We start from the raw sequence: 24,850 nt of genomic DNA on the forward strand, positions 1-24,850 counted from the left end.
TCTTGCTCTAGTTTGTTCTTGGATGTGAGGCCAAGCAGGCTTGGAGGGGTATTTCAAACTAGCATGTGCCTCTTTTTGCTTCTTTCTGAAGCTTAATGATAGCCAATTATAGACTACCAGGCTTCCAATTATAGGCTTCTTTAACACAGGAATACTAAGCTCCTCTGGTCTCTGTGGACTACGAGTAAGATTTGTTCAAAGTTTCATCCCCTCCCCCACCTTATTTGAAAGTTAAGAGAGAAGTGTGCCTCTTTAGTCACAGGGGATATGTGCTTTGTTTTAAATAAAGATTTACATTATATGGACAGTTAATTGGATGCTGATGTTAAGTACAAAAGAAACTTCCTACTGCCTTCTTTCATAGTGGCAGTGGGTATTATGCAGAAATAAAGGCAGAAGGAATCTCAAGGATCTTAGGATCTTGTGAGACCTGTTGCTCACAGAAGATATTTGATATCTTAGGGTACAGTCCTCTAAACAGCTAGAGGAGGATGTAGCAGAGGGGTAGGGATGTAATACTGGGATCCAAAATAGAGGCCTCTCTATTTGCCCCTGCCTCAGTAAAGGGGCTGTGCTTGAGGTGATTTCACCTCCATCCAATCTGCACAATGCCTATTGGGAAGAAAGCAACAAGTTTTTTAATTTATTTTATTTACATTATTTATAGGCTGTCTTTTTACCAGGCCAAGATTACTTCCATAAAACAAGTGGCAACAAGTGTAAGGTAACCATCACTTACACTAAACAAAACAGTAGGGATGTAATCCTTGACAGACTTAGAAACTGTACAGTTTTTTAAGACTATTCACAATTTGAGACATTCTCTGCAAATTTTACACATAGTTTAGTGCAGAAACCATCATTTTGCACAAAAATAATCATGTGTGAATTTTGCATAAAATAACTCCCAAACTGCAAAACTTCACACCAATTTTGTGCAGAACATAGCATTTTTTCTCCAAAAAATAAGCATGTGCAGATGCACACAAATACAGGATTCAGCTCATCCACAATTTTTCAATATTCAAGAAATATTTTTAGCTAGATTCTAAGATTATTGAATATTTTTTTCATCCCAATGAACTAGGATGTTGTAAGGGGTAATGAGGGATGGCTTTGGATTCACTAGTTCCAAAACAACTCCATTTACTTGAGTGGAGCCTGACCTAGGACTATCACTTAGTCCAGCCTGGACTTGTTATAACAAAATTCCATCCTGTTGCAATCAACAAGAAGGAAAACTTTTAAAATCCTGAATTATAAAGGAAAACAGGGAAGAAAGCTGTCCTGCCTACTACTCCCCATAGAGCAGGCTGATATGGCAATGGTTCAGGAGGCATGACTGCTTTCTTCCTTCACTTCACTTGGGATTGTTTTCCTAGTGCGTTCTTAATTACAAAAATGCAGAATATTTTCCCAGTGCAGAAGCCTAAGGTACATGGGCTGCTTGCTCCTTTTTCCTCAGCATAAAACATCTAATGTGTTGTCTTTAATAATGTTTGATTGTCAGGCATCAACACAAGTGCATTCACTCACCATCATAGTACCCTAGGTTTATAATGCTCTGGCAAGACTACTACATTGTGTTTAAATCATAGGAAGAATATTTCCTTTCACATTCTTGTTTAAGAGTCCCTCAAATTATCTTAAATAATTTGCACAACTCCCCTAAATTTACAGTATAACCAGCAGAGCAAAGAGAATGATATTTCTGAACAGGAAATAGTACATAAACAAAGAGTCATTCATGCCATTGCTTCTATATACATTTGTAACTTGATTCTGGCCAATGTGCTGGTTGGGGTTAATGGAAGCTGTTGCCTAGAATAGATGGTTGAAGGCTACTCAAAATAGTAAACCCACAAAATAAAATAAAAATCAAAAACTCTGATGGCCATGGATTTCATTTTATTTAATCTTGGGATACATACAACTGAATTCCTATAGAACCTTGGGACTGGCTCACTCATGCATCATACTCCATTGTATCCATCTGTATCTACAACATTCATCCATCTCCTAGCTATTTATGAGTTTATATTTCTCACTTGTTAAAATTTCTGAGATCATCAGAGGTGATATGTGGTGGGCTCATTGAGTTTGCCCTGAGGGGTATTTCAGCTCAATAAAAACCTTACAAAGAAACTACTGATAGAAAAAGAAATACCCCATGCTCTATATATAATGCCCAAGAGAAATTATAAACTGAAGTAAACCTTACATATTTCAGACCTGATCTGAAGTTTTGATGGGATTTTCTAGAAAAGCCTATAAAACAAGTCCAGTTTGGCTAGAAAATAATGTTGATTACTTTTTCCTCTTCTAATCAATTTTATCTAGAATTAAGAGAAGAAAAATCATAAAATAGAATCTAGGAGATAACAAATGAATAAATAACCATCTGATTTTTCAGCCTAGTTTCCCCCCCTTGATAAAAATTCACCTTTCAGCTTGGTTTTTTGTACCATGGATGCACAATTTTTTTATCCTCGGGAGGTATATGAAATATTAGTTGAGATGGAGTCAAGAGGCCAGCAGCAGTGGGGGAAGAGCAGTTTCCATGACATGGGTCAAAATTTGGCAGTGGGAAATTTAATGGCGGGGAGGTTATATCAAGGTTATAAATTTTGGGTTTTTTTTCCTTTTTAATAATAATAATAATTTGTTTTATTTATATACCGCTATTCCAAAGATCATAGCGTTGAACAGCAAGTAAGCTAATTAGCAAGTAAGCTAATTTGCCCTTAACAGTCTGGGTACTCATTTTAGCGACCTCGGAAGGATGCAAGCCTGAGTCGAGCTTGGGCCCTTTTGCTGGTCTTGAACTCGCAACCTTGTGGTTTTGAGTGAACGGCTGCAGTACAGGCATTTATAATAATTAATTTTAATAATTTGTTTTATTTATATACCGCTATTCCAAAGATCATAGCGGTGAACAGCAAGTAAGCTAATTAGCAAGTAAGCTAATTTTTAGCAATGAGTACCAACATTACTTTTATCACTGTAGTGACAATAACATTTTGAGCAATAGCTATTGTTACTCAGTACTTTAACATAAAATGTTGACATATCATTTCTGGGATAATTTTTTTTATTGGTTGGGCATTGGACTAATGGAAAGTTAGACTCAGGCCACTTCAAACACTGAAACATTATTGGAATCTCTTCATACATAGCATAATATATATATGTTCATGAAATAAATAAATAGATAAAGCAATTTAGCAATTCCATGAGAATTAGCAATTCCCTCCCTTTTACATCTGCTTTATATTGTTTCATCCCCGCCCACATTTGTGTCTTTCCATATCCTTGCAACCTTGTTATCTAAATTTGTTCTGTTTTTGGTTTGTGATCTCCAACTTCACTTTTCCACGCTCTTTATTGCTTTTAGCTCAGCCTCCCCCTTTCTCTCCTCATGCTATTAACCTATGTCTTACCACGTATTCAAAGTGCCTTTTTAAGCCATTTTCCAGAGAAATCTCTGATATTAATATCAAAGACACATAGATGATGGTGGTGGTGATGCCAACAATTACTTTTCCATCTTCTTTGAAAAACACCAGAAGACCAAGATATTTCATTTTATTACTCTTTCGATTGGGTTGCAAGTCTGAATACACATCCCCTTTCACATAAATGATAAAGAAATCGTGCTTTGTAATACAACAATCCGTTATTGCACCAAATATTCTGACTTAGAATCTCAAACAAGTTAACTTAAGAAAAATCAGAAAAAGAAAGCTTTCATTCCCCCTTGCTATTACTGCTACCTACACACCCTGAAAAGCCTTCCTGGAGACTGGCAGACCCTTTTGAGCGATGAAGGATGGGCTACTGGCAAAAATTGTGTCATTCCCTCCTTACCCAGAACCCTCCTGCACCCCATGTCACATTGCTGAGAAGTGTCCTCTGAACCTCTGGAATATCTTGTGAGAAGCAACTACCTGCAGTGGGCAGGAAGACTATATAAACTTTCCTTCTTTGATCTTTCTTAAGTCATATTCTCTTAACATGTGATATCCAAGTCTGTGGTCATCCTATCTGTTAGGCATCCTTATATCACTGCAAGTGTGAAGTGCTTTGTGAAACTGAATTAGGAATTTTCTTTCCACTTCCATACTTACTGTAAAGAAATAGGCTAGCATTTGTGATTCCCAGTTTGTTGGTAGCCACACAGGTGTAGTTGCCATAATGTTCTTCAGTGACATTGGCCACTGTCAGGAAGGACTGGCTCCCTGTGCTCCTGATCTCCAGACCATTGGCATTGTTTATCCTGAGAACCAAGAAAAGAAACAGTAACTACAGTAAAAATGTGAAGTAGCTTGCATTCTACTATATAGAAAGCAAAAAGGATGATGAGTTCATGTAGAGCTGAATGCAGGATGACAAAGAGATGCAAATGGTATATGATTGGGACCGGAGAAAGGAGAGAAAACAAAGTGAGTTACATTTTGTTTTTAAAATAGGGTTTGCAAATATGACATGTTATTTATTTTTATTTCTGGTTCTTAGTTTTACGAGATGTAAATTTTTTTTCTTATGTTTGATGATAAAGTATATCTTGAAATACTGATTCTTCTCATTAATTATTTTATAATGCTTCTCATTAATAAAATGCTGTACTATATGAGCTATTTTATTTTATTATATTATATTTTGGAGATATTTGTTTTTTTAATTTATATCATGTCTTTCTCCTAGCACAGGACCCAAGGAGACTCACAGCCAACTTAAAATAAAGTTCAGTTTAAAAAATATATATAAGTACAATTTAAAAAAATAAATTAAACAAAAATTTCTACTAAAATACGAACTAAAACAGTTTAAACAAATATAAAACATACTAGAAAAGACAAAAAATGCATTAGTTAGATGAAAAATATTGATCACTATTCTACATAAGCTACTTTGCTAACTATACTTAACGTCTCCTAGCCTGTATTCCCCCCCAAATCCTAATGGTGATTTCATTCATTTGTATTACAGTCACTGGAAGAATGGGTGATCTGTTACTATTCTACATTCACAGCTATTCCTGATTGTGATCTTGATTGGGATATTATTGCCATGATCCCTCCTGAACTGATGAGAATCTTCATCAATATACACAGGTGCGTTACAGATGGGCCCCTTGAGGCGCCGTCATTACGCGTGAGGGGCGGTGCTTCCTGATGCGCCTTGCCCCTCGCGCGTAATGAGTGCATCAAAATGGCGGCACCCTATACAGTTGGGTGCCGCCATTTTGACGTCGCGAACGCACAGCGTCCAGACGTCACACACCAGAAGTGGTACAGCGAGTGCGCGCGTCGCGCCTTGTGGCGCCTCTTCCGGGACCCAAGAAGAAGCACCATTTTGGTGCTTCTTCTTGCTCCATGAGGGAGCCACGCAGTTTGGCTGCTGTGGCTCCCTCGCGGAGCAACCGGCAGCGGTGCAAGACTGCCCCTTCTGGGCAGTCTGTAACGCACCACAGTCTGTAAAAAAATTGCATGTTGTTGTTTTGTGCAGAAAACAGAATTATCTGCCCAGGAAGCAGCATTTTCCGCATGGAGAACAATATTTCAATGGATAAATATTAATTCTGGTACAGAATATCCTGTTTTATGCAAAGAAAATGCTGTAATTGGAGATTTATTCTGCATAAATTTCGCACATTGATTTGCATTGAAAACAGCATTTTATGCACAAGGATTAGTATTTCTGAATTGAAATATTATTTTTCATGCAGAAAATGCTGTATTCTATGCAAAACAGCCATGTGCCAATTTTGTGCAAAATAAGAGAAATTGTGAATAACCTTCAAAAACTGAACTTTTCAAGGACTTTCTCACAGTGGGGAGAAAACTGCTGAAAACATTCGTTGCTACCTTGAATAAGGTGTCTGTATGGACCAGAAAGGTGGGCCAAAGCTAACAAAATGAAATTCAACACGGAGAAATGTAAGGTACTGCACTTAGGGCAGAAAAATAAAATGCACAGATATAGGATGGGGGACACCTGGCTGAATGAAACTACATGTGAAAGGGATCTAAGAGTCCAGGTAGACCACAAGTTGAACATGAGTCAACAGTGTGACACAGCAGCTAAAAAGGCCAATGCAATTTTAGGCTGCATCAATAAAAGTTTAGTGTCTAGATCAAGGGAAGTAATAGTGCCACTCTATTCTGCTTTGGTCAGGTCCCACCTGGAATATTGTGTCCAGTTCTGGGCACCACAATTCAAAAAGGACATTGAGAAACTGGAGCGTGTCCAAAGGAGGGCAACTAAAATGGTGAAGGGTTTGGAAACCATGTCCTATGAGGAACGCCTTAGGGAGCTGGGAATGTTTAACCTGGAGAAAAGAAGGTTAAGAGGTGATATGATAGCCCTGTTTAAATATTTGAAGGGATATCATATTGAGGAGGGAGCAAACTTGTTTTCTGCTGCTCCAGAGAACAGGACCCAGAACAATGGATCCAAGCTGCAGGAAAAGAGATTCCACCTCAACATTAGGAGGAACTTCCTGACAGTAAGAGCTGTTCGACAGTGGAATAAACTCCCTGAGAATGTGGTGGAATCTCCCTCTTTGGAGGTCTTTAAACAGAGGCTGGATGGCCATCTGTCGGGGATGCTTTGATTGAGATTTTCAGCATGGCAGGGGGTTGGACTGGATGGCCCTTGTGCTCTCTTCCAACTCTACAATTCTATGATTCTATGATCCCCTCTGCCATGCATTATCCAAATGATGCAAGCCAAAACCCCTGGGGCAGGATTGAGCACAAACCTGCCTGACCAGGCACATACCTGTTGGATCCAGTTGAATCCTGGGATAAACAGTTTTTACCCTGAGATGGTTTAACCTCTGGTTTGCCATGGAATTTGCTAGAAACTGTGCAGCAAACCCTGGCTGTTCATACATCTGCCTGCACTCCTTACCTTTCCATGCCATGATCGGGGCAACGGTGTGCAGTTGCCGCGGCCCCTATCTGCCGAACATGAAGGTGGCCACTTTGGGGATTTTCTGCACAGTCCCTTAGTTTACATCACACTGTAAACCTTTGGACAGGAGTTATCTTTGTATGAAGTTCAGTATACAATCAGCTTTTTGTATCCATGGATTGTTTATTGGCAGATTAAAGCATCTATTGTTTGAATTTTTTTTTAAAAAAAATATAAATTCCAAAAAGCAAACCTTGATTTTGCAATGTTAGATAAGGGATATCTTTTTACAATGCCACTGTATTTAATGGGACTTGAGCATCCATGGATTTTGGAATCTGCAAGGGGTCCTGGAATCAAACTCCAGTGGATACCAAGGGTCCACTGTACTTAACTAAGGCACTTTACAGACCACCCAAAAGGGCGGTCTGCCAGCGCCGGTGTTTGCTGCGTGAAGGAGCTGCAGCGAACAAACTGCGTGGCTCCTCCACGCAGCAAAAATAAGCTGCAAAAGCAGCTTCTTTTTGCGGCACCATTATGACGCCACAAAGTGCCATTGGCGCACTTGTTGCGTCATAATGGCGCCGAGACATGCGGACGCTAAGTTTCCGCTACGTCAAAATGGTGGCGCCCATGTAGAATGCGCACCACCATTTTGTACATGCTCGGCACATACTAGGGTTAGGGGTATCCAGAAAGGATGCCCCTTCCTAACCCTAGTACGTGCCGAGCACGTACTTTTTGGCAGTGTGGAACCCACCAACATTGTTGATGTAAAATAATGACCAAACATGGATTTTGCACAGAAATGTGAAATTCTATAGGCAAACTTTTTTTTACAAGTCCTGAAGTGGAAAAATAATAAAAAATTTGCAAAGTCATGTAATGTTACCCAGTGGGAAAAAAACTTTTGATTTGTTGTTGTTGTTGTTGTATGTGAGAATGAAATAGGTGAGACATTAAATCTTGCTTTATTTTTTTTACATCAGACAGTAAACCCTTGGACATGAGTTATCTTTGTATGTTTTTCATAGTACTTAGTGTGTTTTCCTTTGAGTGCTTCTCAAATGATACAAATTTTTTATTACTCATAGAATAAATATCATAAAAATTTCAATGAAGCTTTAAAATGGTTCAGGAAATATAAACCAAGAAATAAAACTGAAATAAAGGTCAGCATCTTAACCATGGAGTTGACCAATCAAAACAATATCTGGCTCTTGCAAGTGTGATGTACTTCACAGTTGCATAGTTGCCAATGAGATTTCTGTTAGAATGAAGTCTGAATCATCTGTATGTACATGCATGTTGTAATACACATCTCATAAAGTATACATTCTTTTTGTTGTGCTGTTGTGCTTTAATTTTTTTGATAATTTAATCACTTTTTAATTTTGGATTCTGTGATTTTTAAATCTATTTTGGAAAAAAAAGTATTGTAAGCTGCCTTGAATCGCAAATGGAACAAGGTTAAATATTATTAATAACAGCCCTCCATGATTTATCTTCAAAGTCCAGATGCTGCTTGATTGCTTTCTTCTGCACACCGGTATTTCACATTTGTATTAGCAAAGTAGCAAGTGGAAGGGCTTCAACATTTCTTTCCTGTTTCAGTTTTACACATCACCACTGTGTTTTACTTAGGAAAAGTGAATCCCCTATGCACTTTTCAGAGTCAAGACTTCCTTTCCCCCCCTTCTCCCCTTGGTCCAGCAGAAATCTTTCTGCAGATCTCTATTAAGAACTCTACCAGGCATCTGTATAGAAGCTTGTTCATAAAGTTGTTTCATTGCCAGCACGTGCACAAAATGGCTGTACAGCCAATATACAAACATTATACCTTTGTTGCAAACAGGGGTCTATAACATGGTCAATTAACTGGTGTGCATGAAAATGGTGCATGAAAGAATGGCTAAGAATACAAATATTTTTGATGTGAGTTGGACAATACTTGCCATCACAGACAATAGAAGAGAAATAAATAGTACCATTACCTAGTATCATCTCTGTACCACTCAAAATCAGGCGTTGGTACAGCAGAGGCTGCACACTTCAGTGAAACTGGCCGTCCTGTAGCAGATTCATTGCTCTTGGATTCCGTGATAGTTGGAGGGTCTGCAGGAGAGAAACACTGGCTCATGTCATTGCCTTCTAAATGCAGTACATCTATTTGGAGCCTCAATGGGAGAAACAAAGCTATTCCCAAGTAGTTGATATCCACGCTGATCTACTTTAACATGAAAAAAAGGCCTAATGAATAGAATATAATTTTGGTTTGCAAAAAAAAGAGGAGCCCCGAGTCCTACCACTGCAGCCTGGCAGTGCTCCAACCAATGTTTCTGAGATGTTGGATAATGGTGTGCTGGGAAAATGACATGCTCCTAGTTCAGACAAGCAGTTGTGGCAGGACACAAGTTGCCTGTTCTCAAAGCACTCTGCAACTGGGAACACACTATGGTCATAATTTTCCAGGGCCCCAAACTCCAGCACCTTGGAAACATGGCACTTCCAGGCTGCAAAAATATATTGGGATGGCATCATCAGTTACAGCTAGGAGGACAGAGCACCTTCATGGTAGCTGATGACAATGCAGGATCTTGGCCACAATTTTAAATACAGCATAGAAATATTGTGGGTATTCTGTCATCAAAATTACCAAATGTCATAAAAATAAGACAACTGTGAGAAACCCTCTCTGAGAGACCTCTAACAACAATACAACCACTCCTGATTTCAGTAAATATCTTCAGACACATGGTGGGTGGGTGGGTTGATTCTGTATCATCACCTCATGCATTTTCCCATAGTAGGAACAGTATATCCCAGGCTATATATGAATAGCACTGTCCATGTCTGTAGGCAGAGTATTGCCAATCACCTCCAAGAAAGACAAACGGCATGGTGGCTGGACTACTCAAAGCATCTTCAGTGACAGTTCTGTTTAGATGCTTATCTAAACCATGGACAATCTGTCAAAAGTATGGCTTAAGCAAAGATGCCCAATATGGTGATATAATCGTGGAGCAATGCTCAGGGTATGAGATAAGCCAGTTCACTGTATTATAAGAGACAGGGATAAAAGCACAGTAGTGATGAAAATAAGAGAGAAAGCTCTGCAGGATGAAAGCTGCAGAAAAGTTGGCTGTTAAGACTGGTGCATATAGCTGAGAGCCCATGGGAGTAATAGTCTCCAAGGCTGTTCTTCATATTCTGGCACTTGGTGCTGACAGTTTTTTTGTTAGCTGATAGGGTTTTGGGTTTTTGGGTTTTTTTTTGCATACTTCTTTCACTATACTGTGCTAATGCAGCAAATCTCCATATGTCTTCATATACAAGTGCTATATAAATGTCAAAACTACATGGGCAAGTATTCTCCCTTAACTAACAACACTAAAATTAGCATTTCTGTGGATGTATAAGGTCATCAAGACACCACTTTCATGCTTTTCTGTGCTAGGACAGTCAACAACTATCCCATAATTAAAGAACACAGTTTGAAAATTAATTTTTTTAGACAAAGGCACCAGCCCTGTTCACTGATTCTGGGGGCTGTACTCCAAACATAACTGTTAAATGGTTAGACAAAATAATCACTTTTATGGCTTGAGCCCTGCTGGCGCAGTGGTTAAATGCCTGTACTGCAGCCACTCACTCAAAACCATAAGGTTGCAAGTTCAAGACTAGGAAAAGGGCTCAAGCTCGACTCAGGCTTGCATCCTTCCGAGGTCCCTAAGATGAGTACCCAGATTGTTGGGGGCAAATTAGCTTACAGTTGTAAACCGCTTAGACACTGCTCAGGTGGTATGAAGCAGTATATAAATGAAGCTTGTTTGTTTGTTTTGTTTGAAGAAGGAGGAATGGAGCGATTTAACATGCTTTACATACATGACATGTGAGGGAAAATATAATGTAGGTCTATTCCAAAGATTAGAGTTTGATACAAAGCAGTTGAAAAGAACTGGAGCTGAGGATAAAAAATGTGCTTTAAAAAAGAATTTGCATGAATTTTTTTTTTGTATCAGCCATTATTAACCTACTAGCCATATGCAGTGGGACAAACTATTTCTGCTCTACTGGACTTAATGTGCAAGAAGACTCATGAAATGCCTTTCTACGGTTCTGAAAACTGTACCACTAGGCTCAGCAATTTCTGCAAAGCAACAAACTCTCTCACTTGGTATCTGCATATCAGCCACACTCCATACACTTTTAGAGAGACATTCTAGGCAGGCCTATTGCCAATTCTTTTAGATTTAATCCCAATTGGCTACCACTTTATCTGAGGAACTATGACTCTGGAGAGCAGAGTTCAAATCTGTATCTGAGGGAGCAATTTTAAATCCACAAAATCCCGTACTTAAATAAATTAGTTTGCATTAAAGATGCCACACAACACTTGGTTAAGAGAACACAAGAGGCAGCAGCATGATCAAAAAGGAAAAGTCAAACTCTCCCCTTCTCCTGGTACAAAACAGTGTTTAAACTTTCATATACATCAGCCCTCTTCATCAGTTCAGGTATTACAAATGAAAAGCCTGGGGTAGAGAAAGAGGAAAGGGAGTGGGAGCAAAACTCAATTTGAAGGTCTTGCCTATCCATTCTGTATGAAGTTCTGATGGAGAGGGAGAACTGAGAGAATCAAATATCCTGTCCACCTAACCTCTACTATCCCTTGCTTTAGCTCACTGAATAAAACAATAGTTTATGTGGGAGGGCTGCTGTTGAGAAGCTGATCCTTTGTATTGTTTGTCTTTAGTGACTAAGAAAATGCTAGGCTTTTGTGTTTGTTTTGAGGAAGTGGGAAATAATCTTTGTTAAACCTGAATTTCTTCTAAGTAGCATTACAGTTTACAAAACAACAAGAATAGCCAGATTTGTACTCTAAATGCAAGAAAAATATATTTGCAACAACTATTTTTAGCTACTGTAGAAACAAACTGATTTAAAGATTTATTTATCCTGTGCTGCATACTATTTGGTGTGATTTTTGCTGTGCTACTGAAATATTTTAAATTGTAATATTGTTTCTGTATTCCTTGAAATGTTTAGAGATAGTAGTATTTACATAAAGGAACTAATCACTGGTTTTAAAATTGCCTTCCCACATGCTTTCTAAAAATATTCTTTTCACTGCTGCACACTAAGTTGATTTCGTTCATAAATTTTGTACTGAGACCCATAGCTCTTTTTCTGAGTAGCAAATTTAGAAACAAAACTGACATGCTGTTAGTTATGATGTCCTAAGTAAGACTACATATTTTCATTTATGATTGTGGCACTATAGCTACAACCACGAATGACCCTGAAACCCACATTAAAATCCAATCAGGCACCCCAAGTGATGGAGGTCTGTGCTTCTGGTAAGTGAGATGCTATATGATGACATGATCAGCCCATTCCCATCAGTGAGCATTACCTTGGGGAGCAGAAGTAAGGACTCCTGCATGGACCTATCACAACAGTTAACTGTAGCAATGTTTGTTTGCAGAAGGGACATGATCATGTGTACCTAGGGTTGCCATAAGTCAGGACCTCCAAACCGGGACAAATGTAGGACAACATTTTCAAATGTAGGACACATTTTTTAAAAAAGAGGAGGACAAGCAAGAAAAATTGATGATTTTTTTAAAATGTTAATATAAATGCATGTTTCTTAGGCATGATCAAAATGGAAGACATTTTGCCATTACTCCTAGACAGATGGCAGAAATGTACTTCCCTTTCTGGCCAAGCCACCCCCCTCCATTCCAAAACACACACAAAGCACATTTGGGCAATTCACTGGGTCCTCATAAGTTGGAAAGGAGCTGAAGGTACACAACAACAACAATGGAGGAGGAAGAAGGGGGAGGATAAAAATGAATGAGAACGAGAAAGAAGAAAAGGAGGAGAAAGAAGAAAAGTAGGGAAAAGAAGATAAAAATAGGAGGAGGGGAAGAAGAAGAGGAGGAAGAGGGGAAGAAGAGGAGGAGGAGGAGAAGAGGAAGAGGGGAAGAAGAGGAGGGGAAGAAGAAGAGGAGGAAGAAGAAGAGGAAGGGGGAAGAAGAAGAGGAAGAGGGGAAGAAGAAGAGGAGGAGGAGGAAGAAGGAGGGAAGAAGAGGAGGAGGAAAGAGGAAGAAGGAGGAAGAGGGGAAGAAGAAGAGGAGGAGGAGGAAGAAGAGGAGGAAGAAGGAGGAAGAGGGGAAGAACAAGAGGAGGAAGAAGGAGGAAGAAGAGGAGGAAGAGAGGAAGAAGAACAGGAGGAGGAAGAGGGGAACAGGCAAGGCTCCCTTCCCTTCTCCGGCTTCATGCTGTGGCAGGAGCCGAAGAAGGGAAGGTAGCCTCGCCTCTGTGAAGGTCCCTTCCCTTCTCCGGCTTCATGCTGCATCCGGAGCCGAAGAAGGGAAGGTAGCCTCGCCTCAGCGAAGGTCCCTTCCCTTCTCCGGCTTCATGCTGCGGCAGGAGCTGAAGAAGGGGAGGCAGCCTCGCCTCAGCGAAGGTCCCTTCCCTTCTCCGGCTTCATGCTGCAGCAGGAGCCACACCCGGAGCCGAAGAAGGGGAGGCAGCCTCGCCTCAGTGAAGGTCCCTTCCCTTCTCCGGCTTCATGCTGCGGCAGGAGCCGAAGAAGGGGAGGCAGCCTCGCCATGGCAAGGCTTCCTTCTCCCCCTCGGCTTTGTCCCAGGCAGCCGGCGGAGCCGAAGAAGGGAGGGAAGCCCCCCACCAAAGGAGAGAGGCCTACACAGGCCTCTCTCTTTCCCCTGCCACCGCTGCCACGCTAAACGCGCAGCAAATGGCGGCCCCAAACTCCCCGACGCCCCAAAGCCCTGCCCAGGCCTACCTGGGCTCCTCCTCCTCTGGGCCAGCTACTGCCCCTTGTGGGCAGTTGGAGACACTGCAGCTTCTCCTATGGAGAAGCCTAGGGGAGGAGGAGCTGTGGGCCTTCAGCAAGTGCTGCGGAGACGCGAGAGCACCCGGTCCCCTGGGGACCCGGGACAAATGGCCAAAACCGGGCCAGGATGCTCCCAGGGCCACAAACCCAGGATTTTCCTGGGTAAAACTGGGATATGGCAACCCTAAGTGCCCTGCTCAGCAAGTCGCCTGTTGCTCTTGACAGCTGACTAATGTTTCGGTTGAATTTCATGGGTCATATGGGAAGCCATGGCATCATGGCTACATATCTGATGCAGGATCTCAGCCAAAATGTACACATGGTCAACTCCCCCCCCCCCCCGTTCATTTATTGTTAAAGAAAGGTATTTGACACATGAATTTCCCATTCTTCCATTCAAACTATTTATCCTTACAACAGTCCCATGAACTATAGGAGGATCTCATGGGCAATGGGAGATAGTTCTCCCTGGCACAACAGCATCTGAAGGACTACAGGTCTCCCTCCCTTGTTCTAAGTAGTGCACCAAATTAGCTCTAAATGGTGGTCCTAGGACTGGTGTCAGACCATGTACCATCAGCCATCCTGGTCCTTGGTAAACTTCCAGAAAAGAACAAAACATTGTAGCAGATGGGCACAAATATAATACTGTTCCCTGTCACATTGGGGGGGGGGGAGCTACCAGTCCCTTATATCAGATAGCTTGAGATGCACTGACATATCAGTTGTCGCACAAAGCATGCTAGATGTGCACAAAGCAAGTGAAAATTAAATAATCATATGAGTGACTAGGATACAATTAACAAGAACAATTCTTGCAAATGAGTGAACTCCTTTAGGTGAAATTAAAGGTGGCTCCTTAGGAATCATCTCCAATATCTTTCCACAGATAACAGATTATTCAAATCCTGGTGTTTGCTTCAGCTCTGTCAGAGAAAAAACAGCTATGTGCTAGATCTACAATTTGTGGGGTTATGTTTAGAATTCTGCATTTTTTATTTCCAATTTCCTCTAAGTAAAATGTGCAGTGACTTCTTGAAAGAAACAAAAGCCTTTAGTGTGACTAAAAATGTGTGTATTTTTCAGTCTATTTTTAACATAAATTTCTCCCTTTCCATCTTTATATAAACATCAGTTAGACACTAAAGAAGATATTTCTAACGAGGATATTTTTGGCCTCATTATCTGCCTCAAAGATTGCAAATAAGCAGCTACGCTTTATTATATTTATTGAAATCACACTAACACTGGGCCATCATTAGCAAAAATGAATAGGCACTGCATGAACTTCCTGAACTCCTACTGGGCTGTTCTACTGAGATACTTTTCCCCTGGGTGATCTCCTCAAATTGCAGGGCTTTCATGTGACCTACATGGCAAGAACAATCAGCTCTCCTTCTCTGCCCCAATACTTTCACCAATTCCATATTTTTAACTTTCTGTCTGACATTACTACCTGGATTTTACAACATGTCATATAAAACATGTTGAAGACTTATCATTATCCATCTGTTCAGACATGGGGAGGGATCTTTGATTTTTCTTCTCATCTCTGTTTTGCCTTTATCATCCCATAGTAGGCTTCCTGACAAGTTGATATTTCCTCTACCCAGCACTGCAAAAATGCACCCCTTCTCCTTGGCTTTACTCTCAGGATCACAGTTCACAGCAAAATAACCTCCCACTAACTACTGCATCTTTTTGGTTTATCATTGTCACACCTTATCTTCTTCACCCTTAGCCAGAAATCAGATATCAAAATCAGTCATGTATTTCAATAGTTCCCTCCTTTCACGGGCATTTAGGGGTGTACAGATCGGCCATTAAGGCTGGCCTGGAGGTGGACATCCACATGATGCATGCCCTGACTCTTTCCCCAGGCTGGTGTGACACTGCACATCACACCACATGGCATGCGGCACTCCTCTACAGGATCTACAGGACACAGGGCCAAAGGAGCACAGAAAAGCTGCACACCGGAAACTATGGCACCCTTTCTGGGGAGCAAAAAGGAGACACTTTTTGTGGCTCCTTTTTGTGCTGCAGAAAAGCAAGATTCGGGCTGCAGCATGTAGTTGCTGCGGTCTTGATCCGGCATTAAAAGGGGCAGTCTGTCGAGCGCCCAAGTCTAAGTTCATCTAGTCTCATGTCCAGGTCAAATTCTTCTGTGCCGTCTTCCAAAACACTATCCTTTCATATCCTGATATATCCTTGGGATAACCTGTGCCTCTCCAACAACACTGTGAGAGGCAAGAAATTCTTCCTTCTATCTCAGATGAGCCTAACCTTTCCTCCATTGCTCTGAATGAGAAACCTAATATGGTTTTGTCAAAGGCTTTCATGGCCGGCATCCATAGTTTTTTGTTGGGTTTTCGGGCTATGTGGCCATGTTCCAGAAAAGTTTCTTCCTGACGTTTCGTCAGCATCTGTGGCTGGCATCTTCAGAGAATGCTTTGCCTGGAAAAAGTTGGGTGTATATATACTGTGTGAACCTGGGAATGCAGGAGTGATTTACAGGTGTATTGTTGTGTGCTGATGGCCAGCCTCAGGCTGGGAGGCTAATGCAAGAGAGGATTAATGTCTGCTAATTGGTGATCATTATCTGCTGGGAACGCCCCTGACTCTGAATGGTTTCCCATTTGCATTTGCTGAGTCCTTATTTTGCTATTCCTCAGGACTGGTAGCCAAATTTTGTTCACTTTAAGGGTTTCTTCTTTCCGTTTGAAATTGTACAGGTGTTTGTGGATTTCAATGGCTTCCCTATGCATCCTGACATGGTAGTGGTTGGCATGGTCTAGAACTTCAGTGTTTTCAAACAGTATTTTATGCCCAGGATGGAACATGCCACAAACCATCCTGGGCATAAAATACTGTTTGAAAACACTGAAGTTCTGGACTATGCCAACCACTACCTTGTCAGGATGCACAGGGAAGCCACTGAAATCCACAAACATCTGGATAATTTCAACCGGAAAGAAGAAACCCTTAAAGTGAACAAAAGATGCTGGCAAAACGTCAGGAAGAAACTTTTCTGCAACATGGCCACATAGCCCGAAAAACCCACAAAAAACTAATATGGTTTTGAATGGGCTAAATTAGAGAACTGTTTGGATCTCTATAGAATTGTGTGTCATAGCTTCCAGGACTGTTCCTCCAGTAAAACTGGCTGACACAGCAAAATTTACACCAAAATATCTGGTTACCCTCAAGACATATTAAGGGTTTCTCATAGAAAGGAACAAGGAGTTGGCCATTTACATGGAAGGAGTGTATAGAAGTCTAATTTAGATGTCTGGCTTGGAAAACTAACCAAAACATCTGATACAAATGCTGACTGGATGAAAAGTTACCCAGGCAACATTTAGGATATTATGTCAGAGTGAACATGTGCTGAACCACAAGCCCTCGTTCTGTTCAGATTCTGGTCTGTCAGGATGTGGGACTGATATGCATTTCTTTCAATAATGTTGGATCCAAGCCTGGTCTTGTAATTTCTTCTGGAGTTACTGGGGAAGAAAATTCTCCTTCATGCCCCCGGTGAAGAAAACCACTCTGTGGATACCTCTGTTTATTTACCCTCTTTTCCTTCAAATTCATCACTGAAATACATACTTGAATATTTAGGCTCAAATTCTTTATCTCTAGAATATGAAATACATGTTGATCTTGCCGCCATGTTTTTTCTTTGTTGCCTCCTCTTGAATATTAGGTGGCAAGCTGAATACTAGACTGTACACACAAGTACATAGAAAATAGTAACTTCTCCAGATAAATATTGTCTGATAGGTCCCTCATGATATGGGGACATTTGAATATGCCGAGTTACTCTGTTCCCTTTATTATTATATTATTATGGAACCAGTACTTTGGATATTAGAATTCCTTGCTGCTTTTACTTCTCCCACAGTGGAAAAGAGGATGCTAGATGGGCTTTTAAATAATGGCCTCATTAGACTGAGGATATTTAATAAAAGGGGGCACTTCACCTCTGAAAACATGGCAAACAACAGCCATTAGGAGAAAATAAGCAACAAAATGTGGGACACATTTGCATACAGATATGGTCACTCAGAAGACAGCAATTACAGCACTTCACATTTCTGTCTTTCCTTTTTGCACTTTGTCTTCTACCTTCTCTTTGAATGTCATAGAATTAGTGCTTCTCTGTATGAGAAAATGACTGTGCTTTAATTAAAATTATCCAGATGCAATGCAGGGGTTTGTAGGAGGGGTACAATGATTTACAATGCAATCCTGTGTGCAATTACAAAGTAGTAGATCTAACTGTGTTCAGTGGAGCTTGCTCCCTTGTAAGTGTGCTTAGAATTGCAGCACTAGAGAATAAATGTAATTTTCACATATAGACAAAGATCAAGACTGTATTAACTGCATATAGAAGTACTTAACAGCTATACACTTATCTAGTTTAACCTTGTTTCAGAGGCCTCATACTGCAGGGGTGGACAGAACATGGATAGGGATGTAGTGATTGATCTGAGGATGATCTGTAGTTAGGGTTGCCATATTCCAGTCTCTCATATCTGGACATCTTATTTGCATATTATGCAAGTTATTACAATTATGCATATTATTAATTGCATTCTGATTATGCACATTCAGGACATTAATCACTGCACTTTTTTCTACCATTATGTTTCAATCTCAGTACCAGTACCAACCCAAGAGCTCCTTTTTCCTTCTTTTTCCCTTTAACTGATCTGATGAGAATGAGACTTTCAAGCAGCCCCAGAAAGTAAAAAGATACTCTTCCAAGGCTGTTTGGAACTGAAGGGCCACCCTGCTGCCTAACCTTAGGCTCAAACTGCAGACACAATCACCACACAACACAAGGCCATCTGTGCTTGCCTCTTTTCCTTTCCCACCTTCTGGGTCTGCCAGGGGAAGGAGGAAGGAAATGAAAGAATAAGGTGGCAATGCTATACCTGTGCAATAGCAAGCAGAACCTGAAGGGTGGGAAGAGCTAGTCTTCTTGCATGGTTTCCTGCATCATTGCCACTGCCATATTTTAATCTATCCATTGGCCTTCAATGAAGGAGAAACCCACGATTTACTGCTTCAACTGGCCTAGCTGGCTGGGATATTTTTTAGTCCTTTCAAGCCAATATTTTCCAGGTTTTCTGTGACAAATGGCAACCCTATCTGTAGTAGATCTGCACTGACCTCTTACTGCCATTTGCTTAACAAAAGCAATAACAAAAAGTTACTCTTTTACCACTGTAGATTATATTGAAGTAAGCTGTGGGGTAAGAATAAAAAAATCCCAGTTATTTTTAAAACATGTATTATTTTTTTAATTAAAAAAAGTCACTTTTAAACATGTACTTCTTTCTCAGTATTCATTACAGAGTTTTAAAAAATATGGCACATGGCCATTACTTATTTCACCATTGAAAAAGCAATTCTTTTTTTTTTTTTTTTTTTTGCATTGCTAGTTTGTTTTTCCATTAATATATGCTACTTTTTCTGAAGCAAAGATAAATTTAGGATTGATAATATATGGCTAATGTAGTATTGTGAAGCACTAGAGTTCTTTGGCTGAGGATTCTAAACCCCTCTCCCACAACTACCAATCCCAGGATCCCATGGAATATTGTCATGGCAGTGAATGTTGTGTAATTACAGCAAAAATAAAAATAAAAAATCTGAAAGAAACAGAGTAAAACAACCTCGGCAAAGGCACACATGTGTTGAAAGGCTTGAAAAGTGGTTTTACAGAACTGGTGCAGAAGGGACCATGGATTGCCAAAGCTGCACATTCATGTGACTGCTCAGAAGTGTGATACTGAATGGTTTCAAACTAGTTTGCTACACTAATGTGATTACTGTGAGAAAAAAAGCCTGTGTGATAAAGTCCTAAATCTGTTTGCAAACTGCATTTCAGCTGCCTAATCCACACATCCAAGGACTGATTAGTTAGTGAGCTTTTTTATTGGCTCTTTCATACTAAATGGCCTAGAGTAGTGGTTCCCAAACTTTGGTTCTTCAGATGTTGGACTTCAGCTCTCAGAATTCCTGAATGTTGGTCAAGTTGGCTGGGGCTTTTGGGAAGTGAATGGTAAAACTCCTGGAAGACTGAAGTTTGAGAATCACTGGTCTCGAGAATCACCTACGACAGGCTAAGAACTGTAAATGCTGAGTTTCCTTTTCCTCTAATCATCAGAATTAAAGATCTCATCGTTATGTAGTAAAATGCTGTGTTGGGCGGGTTACAGACCGCCATTAGGGACGTCCTGAGGACATCCCAGTTTGAAAAAGGGGCGTCTCTTCCAGACGCCCCTAACCCTATCACAGACAGAGCCCGTGACAAATGGCAGCAGCCGTTCCACACGGCTGCCGCCATATTGACGTAGCGGATGCTGTGCATCCGCACGTTGTGCCCCGGAAGTGACGCTGCGAGTGCGCGACTAGCACCTCGTGGCGTCTCTTCCGGAGCCCAGGAAGGAGCGTGATTTCCGCACTCCTTCCTCGGAGCGTCCGGGAGCCGCGCGGTTTGGCCGCTGTGGCTCCCGGACACTGCAAGTGGAGGCGGAGGCAGACCGCCACAATCCGGCGGTCTGTAACGCGCCTTGGACAAGTAAATGTAAAAGGAAGTATAAACATTTACATTTTACAGGGGATGTAATGAGTCACCCACCAAACAAGATCATAAGTCAAGCAGAGATTTCAAGCCAGATCACCCATTTCCAAGTTCTCCTCTCTTCCTTCCAGACCACACTGACACTTTTTGACATGGTCAAAGCAATTCCGTAGGAAGCAGGAGAATTTTTTTCTAAGATATGACAAGCTTTCCAACTCATTGCGTACACATTGGGATTTAGCTTTCTTTCATATTGTAATCTGGCAATATGAAATGCACTCACAGTTCACAGTGACTCGGACTTGCTTGACATCTGCTGTGGAAACTTCATTTGCAGCTTTGCACTCGTATTTGCCTGACTGCTCTCTTGTTATCCCCAGGATCTCCAGGAATTCTTCCTCACCTTCAAATTCCCTGCCTGTGAGGAGACAAAGACACAATTTTAGTTAGTTCAGAGAATATTGAACTTGATGATGTTCTGTGAAAACGTTTGGGTCCAACATTTGCAATGTTTTCCTTCAAACAAATGCAGAAAATTGCTTTGCTTTGTCAATACAGGCAAAAGGTACTTCAGTTGCACACCCCCAACAGTCCTGATTTTGCAGGAGCAGTCCTGATTAACCCTCTGCCATTCCACTTCTTCAGCTGTTTTTAAAAATTCTCAGTTTCTCTGTCTTCCTTCCACTTACTTTCTTTGTTCCCAGCTTACATCAGTTGCTACAAATTACACCCAAAGAACAAAAATAGTTTGTGTTGAATTAACCCAGGGAGGGGGGATATCTTGCCTTTCCCAGAAGTCTAAGGCAAAAGCAAACTGCTGCAGGCTCTCTTAGCTTGTGTGTTCTTCATTCATTAATAACTTCTGACATCATGACTACACATTGATGTTGCTTGGCCACATATGCCCCATTTTTCATTTGCGAAGTGCTGGTGGATGCTGGCTATAGTACAAAGATACATTAGTTTTCATTATCTGATCTCTGATTTTCTTTATAGAAACACCTAAAGAATTAGGGTATTTGTGGTAACTTATACGTATCCACACTGAATGGGTTTATAGGGCATAGAATCAAAGAAAGAAGTAGAGAATTCTATATCATTTACACATCCAGGTGTACCTTTAAAGTTTGGTAGGATATTTTCAACCCTTGTACACATAGAAAAAAAATAGTTTAGCACTCTCAGACGGAAGATATGACCTGTGTTTCAAGAACATGAACTACCCATTATCCCTCATTAACAATGATGACACACCAAAACTCTATAGGAAAGCTTGTTTTGTAAACAAGATAATACAAGATAATATATCTAAAAATAATATTTTAGATTAGTTTTCTGTGTTGAGAAGTTAACTGCTACATTTTACTCCAGTTAGCTTCAGACTTTAATTGTAAGTAGTGGCTCAAAGGCTGATCAACTAGCTTTTATGTTAAAAGGAAAAAGAAAAAGAAATTAAAAAAGAGAAACCCTAGTTACAATCATTGTTGTATCTACAAAGGGCAGGCTAATTTCTTGTTCATTAAACTACAACCAAAATAGTTCTCAGTGGCACCCATCCAGAGGATACACTGATCAGATACACTCAAAAACAATAGAGCATCAACATTATGAAAAATGAGCATGAAATCTATAATATCTACAGATGTATGGCTTCTTTTGAAATACCTCCCATGTCTCATTTAGGAACTCCAACTTCATTTTAATGTTATCCTAGGTTAAACCTGGGTCCAAAACACAATGCAGAAATAATCCAGTTTGAGACCACTTTAACTGCCCTGGCTCGGTGCTAAGGAATCCTGGGAATTGTAGTTGATTTTGGCACCTGAACTATGTGACAGAGAAGGCTAAATCTCTTACAAAACTACAGTTTGCAGAATTCTTTACCATTCAGCCAGGGCAGTTAAAGTGGTCTCAAACTGGATTGTTTCTGCAGTGTGTTTTGGATCCTGGTTACCTTACAATCTAGTGATGGATAACACAGTGGAATAAATCTGATTAGATGTATTTAAGAGGAAAAACCAAGAATCAACAATATTTATTCAGAAATAGGGTTCAGAAAACCTCATTATAGTAGATTACAAATAATTATTTCTTAAACACGTTTAAGAGGGAGTATTTTCTGACCCCCCCCCTTCGCCCCCATGAAATATATTGTGGGATATAAAGATACCCCATATCCCTTCAGAAATATATCTGGGTGAATAATGAAAGGTTTTTTTTTTACAATATCCAGACAGCCACAACCAGAAAAAAACATGTTCCCATAAGATAGAATCTTCATTCTGAGTAGCTGTTAGCTTCTTTTTCTTTTCTTTTCTAGCAAAAAATGCTACCAACATAAATAAAGTAGATTCAATGGTATCATTTTTTTTTGTCCCAGTCATTTTTTTGCCTACAAAACAAGATAGGCAACCAAATATATAATATGGCTGCAAGTCAGGGATACCATGTACAACTCTTCAGCTGATACATTTGTAAAATATCTACCTTCTAAGTCTGGGTCTGTTGAACTTTGCAATAAAATGTGACTCTGGGGGGCCAAAATGTTTTTTCTCCTTGGATGCGGATTAGGACTAAGCCTGAAGGAAGGAGACTCCGCCCTCCACAACTGCCATCTGCCGGCCTGAGAGGGAGTTCGCCAGGCAGGTCCAGTTCCATCAGGACTAGCCTGGAAGAAGGAAGAGCCCTCCCTCCAATCCATCTGCCTTGGTCCAGGCCTTAGAGGGAGAGAAGAACCACTGGACCTCTTCCCCTTTCCCTCCATCATTCCCTTCTCCTTTTGTTTTGTGTCTTTTAGATTGTAAGCCTGAGGGCAGGGAACTGTCCGATTAAAAATAATATTGTAAGCCGCCCTGAGAGCCATTAGGGCTGAAGGGCGGGATATAAATACCTAAATAAAATAAATAAGAGAGTCATTTCTCTCATCATGTGAATTCTAATGAGTGTGTTCTATGTAATAGATTGCAGAATCAGTGATTGTCTAAAAATACATTGAAATAATATGACATCTACTTTTTGGGTTTAAAAGTACTTCATTCTAACTCCTGCACTTTTAGGCATTAACCTGATGGATACCCAAGGAATTGGATTTTTGTGTATTCTTCTAGGAAATGATCTGTTCCAGATCCCTGGGACTAGATGAAAACCTAATAGTCATTGGGATTTCACACTTTTCTCAATGTGGCAACACAGTTCTTTGCAATGTAATACTATCATAATGCACATTTAAATTAGCCCTGGGCTGAGGTATCAGATTTCTGAGTTAAAATGGCTCTGGTTTTTAATTGTTCCAAATATGACCACATCCAAAAACAGAGGTGCATTCACTTCCTGATCAATTGATGAAGTCTTAGCTTGTTTCTTGTTTCTTTTTAGTTTTATTAGGTTAAATTAAATTAGATTAATAAATTAGATTAAAGAATTATCATTTATGTTAACATTGATTTACACCACTACCGTTTCAACCCTGGTGGCGCTGTGGTTAAATGCCTGTCCTGCAGCCACTCACTCAAAACCATAAGGTTGTGAGTTCAATACTAGCAAAAGGTCTCAACCTCGACTCAGGCTTGCATCCTTCTGACATCGCTAAAATGAGTACCCAGATTGTTGGAGGCAATTAGCTTACAGTTGTAAACCGCTTAGACGCTGCTAGTTCAGTATGAAGCGGTATATAAATGAAGCTGTTTGCTATATAAATGAAGCTGTTTCATAAAAATAATCTACTCCATTATAGTCTCTATACTAAATATAGTGGATCCTTGCCTTATGTGGGGGATCCATTCCAGACCCCCCGTGTATGGCGAATTCTGCCTATGCTGGAGCCCCATTCATTTGAATGGGGCTCGTGTGCATGGTGGCGCGGCAGCGTGCATGCGCCATGGATACGCGGCCTATTCATCTGAATGGGATGCACTGCCCCTTGCACCCCACGCAATCCCCATGGCTTGAGCGTGTAAGCTCAAGGCTGCATATAATGCAGGCGCACTGTCTTCTTTTCATTTTTTAAAAAAAGTATCATACTAAAAAGTCCTGTTTGTTAATGGTTAATCTGTAATTAAATTCAAACTTTGGGATATACATGGGTTTCATAATTCTCTGAAATTGTCTTTTGCTATTTCTTCCCTTGCCAAGATTTCTTTTCCATTTCCAGCTATATCTTCCCTCATTCTGCAATGACATTTGTGACACATGTGACTATTGTATCTATTGCAATAGACACATGTAACTATTGTAACTTGTTGCTACAAGAACCACAAACCTTACCCATGGGACTATACTAGACAGAGTAGTAGTAAATGTAGTAAATGAAACCTTAGCTGACTAGAGCTGAATGGTGGTATAGGCAAGACCCACTGTTCTGTTCTTCTTGAATTCCCTATGGAAATCTCTATTCCATTGAATTCTCACAGTGATACCATTCTATTTAAAATGTCTATTCATTTTATTGGCATGGGTTTCTTATCAAA

General features: G+C 40.4%; 1 protein-coding gene across 2 annotated transcripts in view; it reads right to left on the reverse strand.

Annotated features, from left to right (window-relative positions):
* Positions 1-24,850, reverse strand: part of LSAMP (limbic system associated membrane protein) — a 644,842-nt gene that overhangs the window by 58,123 nt on the left and 561,869 nt on the right. For both annotated transcript variants that reach the window (XM_089512481.1, XM_089512480.1), the window contains exons 4-6: positions 20,668-20,802; positions 8,913-9,033; positions 4,128-4,276 (exon numbers count right to left, since the gene is read on the reverse strand). In XM_089512481.1, the coding sequence (XP_089368607.1) occupies positions 4,128-4,276; positions 8,913-9,033; positions 20,668-20,802 (405 nt within the window). The remainder of the gene's footprint in view (positions 1-4,127; positions 4,277-8,912; positions 9,034-20,667; positions 20,803-24,850) is intronic.

The sequence above is a fragment of the Sceloporus occidentalis genome, unplaced genomic scaffold (genome assembly GCF_023333645.1).
Source record: "Sceloporus occidentalis isolate IW3139 unplaced genomic scaffold, rSceOcc1.0.p SCAF_2, whole genome shotgun sequence".
NCBI classification, from domain to species: Eukaryota; Metazoa; Chordata; class Lepidosauria; order Squamata; family Phrynosomatidae; genus Sceloporus; species Sceloporus occidentalis.